At 44.5% G+C, this 12,786-nt stretch overlaps 1 protein-coding gene across 1 annotated transcript in view; it reads left to right on the top strand.

Moving 5' to 3' along the window:
• Positions 1–12,786, top strand: part of cdr2l (cerebellar degeneration-related protein 2-like) — a 45,548-nt gene that overhangs the window by 29,128 nt on the left and 3,634 nt on the right. Inside the window, exons 3-4 of the mRNA XM_048555424.2 lie at positions 2,551–2,699; positions 4,055–4,219. Of these exons, the coding sequence (XP_048411381.1) occupies positions 2,551–2,699; positions 4,055–4,219 (314 nt within the window). The remainder of the gene's footprint in view (positions 1–2,550; positions 2,700–4,054; positions 4,220–12,786) is intronic.

The following is a 12,786-nucleotide window of genomic DNA, read 5'->3' as shown; positions in this document are numbered from 1 at the left end:
TCACAATCTCAAGATTGTCAGCAAGACAGCTGGGAGTGAGATGAGAAGAACCTTCTTTACTCAGAGTTGTTAGGATTTGGAATGTGCTGCCTGCGAGTGGTAGAGTTGGACCCCATGGAAGATGTCAAAAAAGGTTTGGATGTATATTTGAAAGTATTGAATTTAGAGGGCTGCAGAAATAGGGCTGGAGGATGGGAGTAGCTCTTGTGGGAGCTGGTACAGACACAGTGGGTTGAATGGCCTCCTACTGTACTATAAAATTCTATGATTAGTTATCGTTTGACTTCACTGTGTCCAACTCTGGGTACTACATTTAGGACTGATGTCAAGCTCTCTGAGAAGGTGCAAAGTAGATTTTTTTTGTGCCGTGGGTCAGGAACTTTAGTTACTGGAAAAACATCTGTAGTTCTTATAATGAGATGGAAAGATGAGTGGAAATTTAAATGTTGAGCATTATGATCTGCTTTGAGAGAGTAGACAGGAAATAATGGATTCCACCCAGAGGAGGCTGCGTAACTAGGGAATGAATATTTAAGGAATTTGGCATCAGTTCCAGACAGGATATGTGCAATATGTTATACAGCAAATTGCTAAGCTGCCTGATTGGGCACTCCAAACAGTTTGAATAGTAACTTTTGAAAGGGAGTAAGTTAACTACTTGAAGTACTGAGAGTAAAAAAGTGGGATTAATTTGATGGCGATAGCACGGACTGCTGATGCTGGAGTCAGAGAGAACACAGTGTGGAGCTGAAGGAACGTAGCAGGCCAGGCAGCATCAGAGGAGCAGGAAAGCCGACGTTTCTGGTAAGGACACTTCTTCAGAAATTTCTAATTCCATGTCTCTGAAGGGTCCCGGCCTGAAATGTCAGCTTTCTGCTCCTCTGATGCTGCCTGGCCTGCTGTGTTCCTCCAGCTCTACACTAGATTAATTTGATATGCGTTTCAAAGAGCTGGCACAGAGACAGTGGGCTGAATGACCTCTGTCCACACTTGGGGGGGGGGGGGGGGGCTTGTGGTCAGAGAGCAGTGGCCATTCAGTGTGAGAGTATAGCCATCCTGTGTTGAGGGAACCAAGCACAACAGGGGTTTTGTCAAACCAAGACAACATTTCTCTCAGGAAAGATACTTGAACAAATTGTGGGAAGTTATTCCAGGGTCTTCAGTTGAGACAGGGTACAAGAGGAGGTGGAGTTGCTTTATTAAGTAAGGTGTCAGTTACTGCAGTAAGGAGGGATGATATCTTGGAAGTGTCATCAAATGAGGCTTTGTATATTTACATAGATCCTTGAAGTCATCAGAATGGCTGGATTGGATGGTTATGAAGGCATGTAGGATACTTGTGTTTATTAGTTGACAGGAGCTGGGAGGTTATGAAGGAGCTGTGTAGGACATTGTCTAGGCCACAGCTGGAGTACAGAGTGCATTTCTGGTCACTGCAATGTAGGAAGGATGTGATTGCGCTGGAGATGGTGCAGAGGAGATGCACCAGGATGTTGCCTGGAATGGAGAATTTCAGCTAAGAAGAGACAGACTTGATATGCTCAGGCTGTTTTCTTTGGAGCAGGGAAGGTTGAGGGGGGACCTGATAGAGATGAATATGTTTGAGGTGCATGGCCATGGGGTAATGTTCCTCTTAGTTGTGAAGCGTCAATAATGAGTGGTACAATTTTATATTGAAGGGAGGTTTAAGTGACTGGAGAAAATATGTTTTCACCCAGAGGACGATGGGAATCTGGAATGCACTGCCTCAGAGAGTAGTAGATTCAGGAAATCTCACAACCTTTAAAAAGTACTTGGATGAGTACTTGAAATGTCACAACATGTAAGGCTATGGGCTTAGTGCTGGAAAGTGGGACTAATGTAGATAGTACGATGCAGACCTGATGGCCTGAAAGTCAGACAATAGACAATAGGTGCAGGAGTAGGCCATTCGGGCCTTCGAGCCAGCACCGTCATTCATTATGATCATGGCTGATCGTCCACAATCAGTATCCTGTTCCTGCCTTACCCCCATAACCCTTGATTCCACTATCTGTAAGAGCTCTATCCATCTCTTTCTTGAAAGCTGACTCTAAACCTATGTTGCTTGATGTTATACCTATTTAATAACGCTCACATGAAGCTATGTGGATTCTTGGTTAAAGATGCTACTAGTTATTATTGTTGGATAAATTAAGGAGAACCATTTTCCACAATAGTTTTACTTCCATTTCATATTACGTCCACTTTTATTTTTGAAATTTTTAATTAAATTCTCTTAAGTGGAAAAAAAAGACAGCTTGAATTTGATCAAATTAATTTCCAGAGAAGTATGAATTTTCTCCTCAAACGAATAAAAAAAATACTGCTTGTGCCCTCGTCTGTGTTCTCTGACTTCATGAATATGAGAGCTGGATGAGGTGCAGAGTGTAATATTTGGCCTCAGCATCACCATGCTGACCAGTGTTCCTGATCATGATCAGACTCTATGTCAATGTGGGAATGGAATAAGCCATTCAGCCAGTCTGGCTGATTCTGCCATGCAGTTTAGTTTGTGTCCTTGTCTTGCAGTACCTCAGTAAACAGCTGGAGATGCTGCGGCAGATGAACGAGCAGCATGCCAAGGTGTATGAACAGCTGGATGTGACCGCCCGTGACCTGGAACTCCACAACCAGAGGCTGGTGCTGGACAGCAAGGCATCGCAGCAGAAGATAGACCGGTGAGTACGCCAGGGGCAGAGCCTGACCCACCACCCACACGTCATGGGAGCTGCAGGGTTAGTCGCAAAAGGTCCGGGAGTACAAAAGCATGCAAGATGGTGCGAGCTTTTATAAATTATTTATCAGGCCTCAGCTGGAGGATTTGCATTCAGTTCTAAGCATCGCACTTCAGAAGTGGGTCACGACCTGGAGAGGATGCAGAGAAGATTCACTAGAGTAGAATCAAGGGCTGGGTAGAGAGAGACTTCTATGAAGAGACTGGAGAAAATTGTTTGGCTTTCCGTAGAGAGAGAGTTTTTAAAGGAAGATTGAACAGTTGGGAAATTTCAGAAGATTTTGATAGAGCAACTAGGGAGAAGGCACCTTCGCTGGCAGGAAAAGAGTGAGCACAGGAGTACAGATCAAAGAGAAAAGAACCAGAGAGAGAATCTGTTTACACAGATTACCATCTAAACTAGGCTTCCTGAAAGCAGATTCAGTAACTTCGAAAAGGAAAAGGGATAAATACTTTCATAATAAATCATTGCAACTCTGTGGGGAAAGGGTGGCACCAGAGGGATAGCTCGTTGCCAAGAGACAGCAGGCAAAGAGGACCGAAAGGCCTCTTTCTGTAACTCATCAGTCATTTTCCAAGGCACTCACCAGCTCACACTGTCGGATCTGGCATAGAAGGAGGTTCCAGTTTCTAGTGGGTAGGAAGCTATAAACTATCCACCTTGATCTGAATGACATGAGGCTTCTATTGGAATTACACGGCCATGTGCTCAGGGTGAGCTGTACAGACAGGGAATTCGAGCCTGTATCTAACTCTGTGCTGCTTCTGTCTTGGGAGCATTTGCTGGGGTCAGTGTAGAGAGAAATTTGCTGTCCATTTAAACTAACTAACTAAGTACCTTGCTAGCATTTTCGTTTTGGATGGAGTGGCCGAATAGGCTGGACCTTCGGAGGCTGAGCGGTAACCTTGTAGAGGCTTCTAAAATCATGAGGGGCTGGGATGGGATAATTGGCAAGGTCTTTTCCTCAGGGTGTGGGAGTCCAGAATGAGAGGGCGCAGGTTTAATGTGAGAGGGGAAAGGGACCTAAAGGGCAACATTTTCATACAGAGGGTGGTGTGTGTGTGGAATGAGCTGCCAGAGGAAGTGGTGGAGGCTGGTACAATTACAGCATTTAAAAGGCATGTGAATAGGAAGGGTTTAGAGGGACATGGGCCAAATGCTGGCAAACGGGACTGGATTTATTTAGGATATCTGGTCAGCCTGGAGAACGTTGGACCGAAGGGTCTGTTTCTGTGCTCTGTATCTCTAGGTGTCTGTGACTGAGTTAGTGTAAACCATCCCCCTTTGGTTGGCTGCAGGTTGACAGAAACAATTGAAAGTTTACAGAGCCAGGTGGATGCTCTGCAGAGCCAGGTGCAAGAAATGAGGAACATGGATCAATTGCGAGTCCGCAGGGATAAACGGGAACGCCGGAAAACTATCCACACGTTTCCGTGCCTGAAGGAACTGTGCGCCGTGCCCAGGTAAGGTTCTATGTGTGCTGCAGAGATAGAGCCTATAATTTGACTCAGAGACCAGAAGCTCCCTGGATAAACCGCTCTGTGTGTGAGAACAGGAAGATAGTGGATTGGGATCAGTGCTTGAGGTTTGGGGGGTTGTGGAGGGGGAGATCAGCCATGGTTCTTCAATTACATCCTCTCGCTCAACAGCTGAAATCTGTATGTGAGTGATTGTTGGGGGTGGGTAGCCCTGAGTCTCTGAGATGATTCCTATTCTAGTTAAATAGCTAGTGATTCTGTCCCCTGCAAGCTCACAGGAGGTGGAGTTGGGTGCTGTGTTTACGTGTAGCTGCTCTCAAAGCAATGGTCAGTGAGAACTGATGGGGGGGCAAGAAGGCAACATGAGTGCCCCTCGTCAAGTTAATTTGGATATAAATGAAACACCGGGTATAAGGAATCTGAGGGAGTGGGAAGGCTCTGGAAAGGAAGGAGGTTGAGGACAGCCGTTGTTCTGGGAAAGAGACTCCAGCAATGGTTTGATAAGCGTCCTGCTACCCGTGTGGAAGTTGGCTGTGTGACGCTGCATCCTGCAACAGCCATCGTTTACACTTATCATTGCTGCTGACTCTGAGGTCTCTACCACATTCATGTTTATGAATACAATCTAGACTGAACTTACTAGAGTTCATCAGAACCAGGTTGACATGGGCTGATTAGTGAGGTTATGTGTGTGTGCGCGCGCACAGAGCCCATTAAGTAATCAGGCATTGGTTACCAAGTCACAAGGACAGCACACCGCCACCTCCCCCCCCGAACTGGCTCATTTCTCATGTGCTGTGGATGTTAGGAGAAGACTTGAACTTTTCGCTTCAGCACCAGAGGGGACAGAAGCTCCAGCCAGTATTCCTCCACCTGGTCCAAGTCCAGAGACTCGCTCGGCATCTCCACTACAAGCAGAACAATATGTGGATATCAAGGAGAGAATGGAGCTGCTCTTTGATCCTTCCTACAGTTCAATAGTTTACTACTTCTCAAAACAGTGCACACTGGTGGATGAGGGTGCTTGATGATCCAGCCAGGTCAGGTGGGGGAGCAGGGAGGAATCAGAAACAAAGTGGGCACAGCTGGACGTGCCTTTGATTTTCAAACATGTTCAGTTGAAGGAAAGCTGAATATTCTAACTCCATCTCCGGAAATGATAAAGAAAATCAGAGGAGATGTTTTGGACAAATGTCAGATACAGGATGAGGTACAATATCGGGCAGATTACAGTGAGTATTAGGTAAAACCGAAAAAGAAAACGAAATGGTCAAGGACAGAAAGTGAACAGTGTCTGGTGGTAACATAAAGGGTATCCCAAAGTGTTTCTTAAACCCACAAAGTGAAAGGCTGGTTCAGGGTTTGGTGAAGATGGTTAGATCCACAAAAGGAAGTAGTCTTGTGGAGTCGGAGGCATGATTGAGGTACTGAGTGAGTTCTATGCATGAGAAGATGAAAGTTACAGCAGGAGAACACAGTTGAGAGGATCAAAATACATTGAAGGGAGACCTTAAATAGGCTCAAAGTGAGCAAATCTCATTCTCTCGCTCTCTGTCTTGCACTCCCGATCTCACTCGCACACAGTGTCAGTGAGATGTAGCCTGGGTTCCTACAGGAAACCCAGCTGGAAATAACAGACTGATCATGAATTCACACACAAATTTAGAATGTACTGTCATGTGTACTTTTACAACAAAAATGCAATGAAAAGTGTTATAAGTCACCTTACCATGACTCCTGTGTTAATGACATAAGTCATAAGTAAATTCATAAATAACAGTAAAAAGTAAATTTAAGACCAAAGTTTATCACAGTCCATTTAACGGGTCCCGGTTTTGGAGGAAGCTGATCAAAAGATGTAACACACAGACAGAATGAGACCATCGATCCATGACGAGAACACCAGGCCGGGACACCGGGAGAACTGGGCCTAAAGCCTCTGCTGAAGAAAACCACGTCCAGGACAAGACCACCGTCCTTTAGGTGAATCGCCGGGCCGGGAGTCGGAATGCCGGGGAGTTGGAAAGCCGGGAGCCAGAACACCTGGAGTCGGAATGCTGGGGAGCCGGAACGCTGGGCTGGGGAGCCGGAGCACCGGGGGGTCGGAATGCTGGGCCAGAATCTTTCACCGGAGATTAATCCAGACAGCTGACAAGACCTCGGCACCAGAACAAAGCTGCCACCCCAGGAGACTGCTCCGCAGGGCCGAGACCACCCCTCCAGACCACCACCCCATCACTGGGTAAGCCGTTAAATGAAGGTGAGGTGAATTTTGGTGTTTTAATATTAACAATGCTAATAGTTAAAAACGGAGAAAGCAAAGGAAAGATTTGTAAAAGTGGACGGAGTAGATGAGCTCCTAGGGTGAGGAGCCCACACACTGCACTGCTACTTCACCACCGCCACCATGTGCAGAGCAGCTTTCAATCCTCGTTAGATGTGAGAGTAATTCAAAAAGGGAGGACATATGAATTGACCCAAATAACTGGCACATTGTAAAGGTTTATAGCCCTGTGTGATAAAGGCAGAGAAATAAACACAGCCCTATGCTCTTGTCATCCCCTGAGTCTGATTGATGTAATATAATTAAAGTTTCCACTTCTACTTTGAATACTAGTAATTTATGAATAATGTCAATACTGTTTTCGGTGTGATTCTCTATTAATTAATCATTGGAGAAGAATGTGTAAATGAGGGATGTTGTGCATGAATTAATTGGAAGATAATAATGCCTGTCTATACTGATTGAGGTCTCTGAAGGAGCAGAGAGGGTTTGATGAAGGTGACACAGTAGATGTTGTATAAAGTGCCACCACACAGACAGATTTGAAATGCTCGTGGTAGATAAGGGGCAGTGTTAACTCTGAACTGTAAATGGTGACTGGAGATTGTAGTGAACAGAGTGTTTTCTGCCTGAGAGCACACTGGGGGGTCCCCAGAGGTTGGTATGAGGAGCATTGTTTTTCCAGTAATAGAAAGTTGGACTAGAGTGCAGGCGAAGAAGTATAAAGACTTGGATTTATGTAGTGCTGTTCCCAACCACCAGAGTCTCTTTACAACCAGTGAACTCCTTTTGAAGCTGGTAAGGTAGAAAACATGGAGTTTGCACCCACATTCATTCCCCAACGAGAGGTAGGCAGTGAGGGCATTTGGCTGTGCAGTTAAACCCATGCGTTTGTTACGGACGATGTTAGTCAGAAGTGTGATTTATTCATGTATTCAAACCCAGGGGAACAATTGTTGCCATGCGTATGTGCACCTAGAAGGAAGAGGAAAAAATGGCAAAGAAAGAGTTTGCTATTAGGAATTATTTTAAAATTCAAAAGATATGGACGTTAATTCAGAGATAATGGGAACTGCAGATGCTGGAGAGTTCCAAGATAACAAAATGTGAGGCTGGATGAACACAGCAGGCCAAGCAGCATCTCAGGAGCACAAAAGCTGACGTTTCGGGCCTAGACCCCTCATCAGATGATGAAGGGTCTAGGCCCGAAACATCAGCTTTTGTGCTCCTGAGATGCTGCTTGGCCTGCTGTGGACGTTAATTCACTTCACTTTTGACTGAGTCCAAGTAGTCCCTATCGAGTGATGGTTCCTTTCAGTAGGAGGTCATGCTTAGCAGAAGTCATAGAGATGTGCAGCATGGAAACAGACCCTTTTGGTCCAACTCGTCCATGCCGACCAGATATCCTAAATTAATCTAGTTCCCTATGCTGGCATTTGACCCATATCCCTCTTAAACCCTTCCTATTCATATACCCATGCAGATGCCTTTTAAATGCTGTAAGTGTACCAGCCTCCGCCACTTCCTCTGGCAGCTCAATCCATGCATGTAACACCCTCAACGTGAAAAAGTTGCCCCTTAGGTCCCTTTTAAATCTTTCTCCTCTCACTTTAAACCTTTGCCCTTTCGGACTCCCCCTTGTCTAATAACCTATCCATACCTCTCATGATTTTGTCAGGTCACCCCTCAGCTCTGATGCTGAAGGGAAAATAGCCCCAGCCTATTCAGCCTTTCCCTATAGCTCCTACCCTGCAACCCTGGCAACATCCTCGTAAATCTTTTCTGAACCCTTTCACAATATCTCCTATAGCTGGGAGACCAGAATTGAACGCAGTATTCCAAAAGTGGCCTAAACAATGTCCTGTGCAGCTGCAACATGACCTCCCAACTCCTCTGTGTTCACTGCACTGATCAATAAAAGCAAGCGTATCAAACGCCTTCTTCACCACCCCATCTACTGCCTTTTCAACGATCTATGAACTTGTACTCCAAGGTCCTTTTGTTCAACAATAACCTTACCATTAAGTGTATAAGTCCTGCCCTGATTTGCCCTACCAAAATGTAGCACCTCATATTCACCTAGATTAAACCTGGGCCATCTGTTCAAGGTCCCGTTGTACTCTTGAGGTTTTAAAAAAAAAATTAGCTGTTCCACTGCTCTGAGTACCTCCCAGTACAGATTTTTCCAAGGTCAGCTGTAAATTTCACTTGTGCCTAGCAAGATTTGTTGGAATTTGTGTGGAAGAATTACCCAGTGTGTTTGGATGAGGGTTGGCTAGTTGATACAGTTTATATGGATTTCAGCAAGGCCTTTAACACGGCCCCACAAATGGATAAAGTGATAAAGAAGGTAATAGCTAACGGGATCCAAGGGTAACTAGGCAAGATGGATCCAAAATTAGCTTAGTGAGAGAAGTCAGAATGCAGGTAGAAGCCTGTTTGTATGACTGGAGCACGGTGTGCAGTGGCATACCACAGGGATCACAGCTGGGTCCCTTTTATTGTTTGTGATATTCATAAATGGTGTAGATGAGAATGTGGGAGAGGTGTTAAGTAAGTTTGCAGATGACACAAAGTAGCATCAGGAGAAAGGTGTTGGGTTCATGGTATAAACAGATTGGTCAGATGGGCAGATCATGGTACTTAACCCAGAAAAGAGTAAGGTTTGTGAAGTTTGGAAGAAGTAACAAGACAAGTGAGTACTTGGTGAATGGCAAGGGGAACAGAGAGTGCTTGTTCACAGATCCCTGAAGGTGACAGGACAGGTTAGTAGAGTAGCTAAGGCAGCATAATGGACGCTCAACTTTATCAGTCAAGGCACAGGTAAGTGCAGGGAGGTCATGTTGGAGCTGGACAGAACTTTGGTTAAATCACAGCTGTTGTGCTGTGTGAACTTCTGGGCATCACACTGTAGAAGGATACAAAGCCCTGAAGGCCATAAGACCATAAGACATAGGAGTGGAAGTAAGGCCATTCGGCCCATCAAGTCTACTCCGCCATTTAGATCATGACTGATGGGCATTTCAACTCCACTTCCCTGCACTCTCCCCGTAGCCCTTGATTCCTTCTGAGATCAAGAATTTGTCGATCTCTGCCTTGAAGGCATCCAACGTCCCAGCCTCCACTGCACTCGGTGGCAATGAATTCCACAAGCTCACCACTCTCTGGCTGAAGAAATGACGTCTTATTGCAGTTTTAAATTTACCACCTCTAATTTTAAGGCTGTGCCCATGGGTCCTAGTCTCCCCGCCAAACGGAAACAACTTCCTAGTGTCCACCCATTCTAAGCCATACGTTATCTTGGAAGTTTCTATTAGATCTCCCCTCAACCTTCTAAACTCTAATGGGTACAATCCCAGGATCCTTAGCTGTTCATCATACGCTAAACCTACCATTCCAGGGATCATCCGTGTGAATCTCCGCTGGACATGCTCCAGGGCTAACGTCCTTCCTGAGGTGTGGGACCCAAAATTGGACACAGTATTCTAAATGCTGCAAAAGATGTTTATCAGGACATTGTCTGGGATGGAACACCTCGGTTAAGTTTGCTGGATAAGTTTGGTTTGTTTTCTGTGAAACAGAGAATGTTGAGCGGAAACCTAATAAAAGTGTATAAAAATGAGGGGCGTGGACAGATAGGAAGCAGCTGTTCCCGTGGTTGAAGGGTCAGTAACAAGGAGCATCATTTTAAAGTGAAAGGCAGGAAGTTTAGAAGTGATTTGAGGGAAACTGTTTTCACCCAGACTGTGGCAGGGGTCTGGTCTAACCCTAACCCTTTTCCTGCTCCTAAGATGCTGCTTGGCCTGCTGTGTTCATCCACCTCTACAACTTGTTATCAACAGCCTAGTCATGTTGTAGAGCAGAGAGACCTAGGTGTTCAGGTGCATAATTCTTTGAAGTTTATTTCCCATGTGAACAGGGTGATTAAGAAAATGTTTAGCATGTTTGCCTTCGTTGCTCAGACCTTTGAGTATAGGAGTTGGGTTGTCATGTTGAGGTTATTCAGGACATTGGTGAGGCCTGTTCTGAGGCCCGTAACCCTATCGCATTATCTGGGAGGCTGACTGAGTGGGAAACCTCACAATCTTTAAAAAGTACCTGAAGTCTCATGATATTCAACGCTATGGGCCTAGAGTGGGCAAGTGAGACTGGGTAGTTAGAAATGTATTTTTAGTGGTGTGGATTTGATGGGCTGAAGGGCCTTCTCTGTACTATAGGATTCTATGAATTCCTGCAAACATTCTAAAATTGCTGAAGAGTTGGTTGGAATTGGTTTCTGTTTTTTCTCCCGGATACTAGGTTTCTTCTAAACTAGATTTCGATGGAGATTTAGGTTAGTTGTAGGCTTACCCAACCGAGGATTCTGGGTATAAGAACCTATGATGATGTTTGTTCCTCATCACATTGAACCATAGGTTCAGAAGTTGTACCATTAAATGTTTTTAAGACAATGGTCATTTAACACATTCCTAGATTGATCTGTTTCGGTTTTAACAAGGTGATTTCTATAGATTGATCAAGGAAATTGTTCCTTTGATGAAGTAACGTTTGGACCCATTGCCACCACTTCAGGCAGCATTAGTTAATAAGTTTTCCTTTGTTCCTATTCATTCTATGATTCTATGAAGCATCCTATGATTCTTTGAAGTTTGTGGACTGTACAATCCGCATAGGGCAAGAGCGTGACATTCCAGGGCGTTTATGATCCTAACTTCTGTGCTACATAATTACTGCTGCAACATTTTGGAAATTGTGGTGAAACACATGTTTGGCATCGACCATGTTTTAGGCAGCAAAGGTCATTTTAATGTTTAAAAAAGAAATTATAGCTTTTAAAGCAATTTAGATCTCTCCATGTCTAATTAGCATAATTATAGTAACAACCAGACACTCTTTTGTTTTATAATGTCGATTAAAGAATAATATTGTCTGGCATAACTCTTGTGATTATTCTCAAAATAGAATAATGGGATCTTTCTGGTCTACCAGAGAGGACAGGAAGACAGCACTCCCTCAGTCCTGCATTGGAGTGTCAGCCTGGACCGCTGTGTTCAGGTCCTGAAGGAATAGAGACTTGATGTAGGAACAATATCGTACAGCAGAAAATATCATGAGGAATGATGAAATGGGAGAGACTTTGAACAAGTAGAAGCCATAAATTAATGTTACAGTGCCCAAGCTTCTCCTTACATCCCTCCTTAAACAAAGACACAACATTAGCCACTCTCCAGTCATCGCTCACCTCACCTGTAATTATTGATAGTACAAATATCTCTGGAAGATGCCCCAAAATATCTAATATGATTCTTTTCTACTCTTAACTAGGACCTCAATATCTTTATTCATCCGTTGTCGTCTAATCCTTCTTACCTTGCCTTTCACTCAAACAGGAACATAATTATCTGAACTCTTGGTATCCCACTTATGAAAGCCTCCCATTATCAGACGTCCCTCAACGTGTGAACAGTCCAGTAGTTTCAGAGACAGTAGGAACTGCAGATGCTGGAGAATCCAAGATAGCGAGGTGTAGAGCTGGATGAACACTGTAGGCCGAGCAGGAAGGCTGACGTTTCGAGCTTAGACCCTTCTTCAGAAAATTTCCTGCTACTAAGATGCTGCTTGGCCTGCTGTGTTCATCCACCTCTACAACTTGTTATCAACAGCCTAGTCATGTTGTAGAGCAGAGAGACCTAGGTGTTCAGGTGCATAATTCTTTGAAGTTTATGTCCCATGTGAACAGGGTGATTAAGAAAATGTTTAGCATGTTTGCCTTCGTTGCTCAGACCTTTGAGTATAGGAGTTGGGATGTCATGTTGAGGTTATTCAGGACATTGGTGAGGCCTGTTCTGGAATACTGTGTCCAGTTCTGGTCAGCCTGTTACAGGAAGGAAATTGTTCAGCTGGAGAGGGTTCAGAAAATACTTACCAGGGTTTAGCCAGGAATGGAAGTTTTGAGTTATAGGGAGAGGCTGGATAGGTTGGGACCTCTTTCACTGGAGCATAGGAGGTTGAGGGGTGACCTTATAGCGGTTTATAAAATCATGAGGGGCGTGGATAAGGTAAATAGCAGGTGTCTTTCCCCTAGCGTGGGGTCTCAAAGACTAGGGGGCTTCTTTTTAAGGTGAGAGGAGAAAGTTTTAAAATGACATGAGGCAATTTTTTTTAAACACCGTGTGGTTCGTGTGTGGAATGAACTTCGAGGAAGTGGTGGATGTGGGTACAGTCAGTGTTTGAAAAAGTACATGAATAAGAAACGTTAGGAGGGAAA

This window comes from Stegostoma tigrinum, unplaced genomic scaffold (genome assembly GCF_030684315.1).
Source record: "Stegostoma tigrinum isolate sSteTig4 unplaced genomic scaffold, sSteTig4.hap1 scaffold_378, whole genome shotgun sequence".
In the NCBI taxonomy this organism is placed as follows: domain Eukaryota; kingdom Metazoa; phylum Chordata; class Chondrichthyes; order Orectolobiformes; family Stegostomatidae; genus Stegostoma; species Stegostoma tigrinum.
This window is presented reverse-complemented; position numbering and strand designations above follow the sequence as displayed.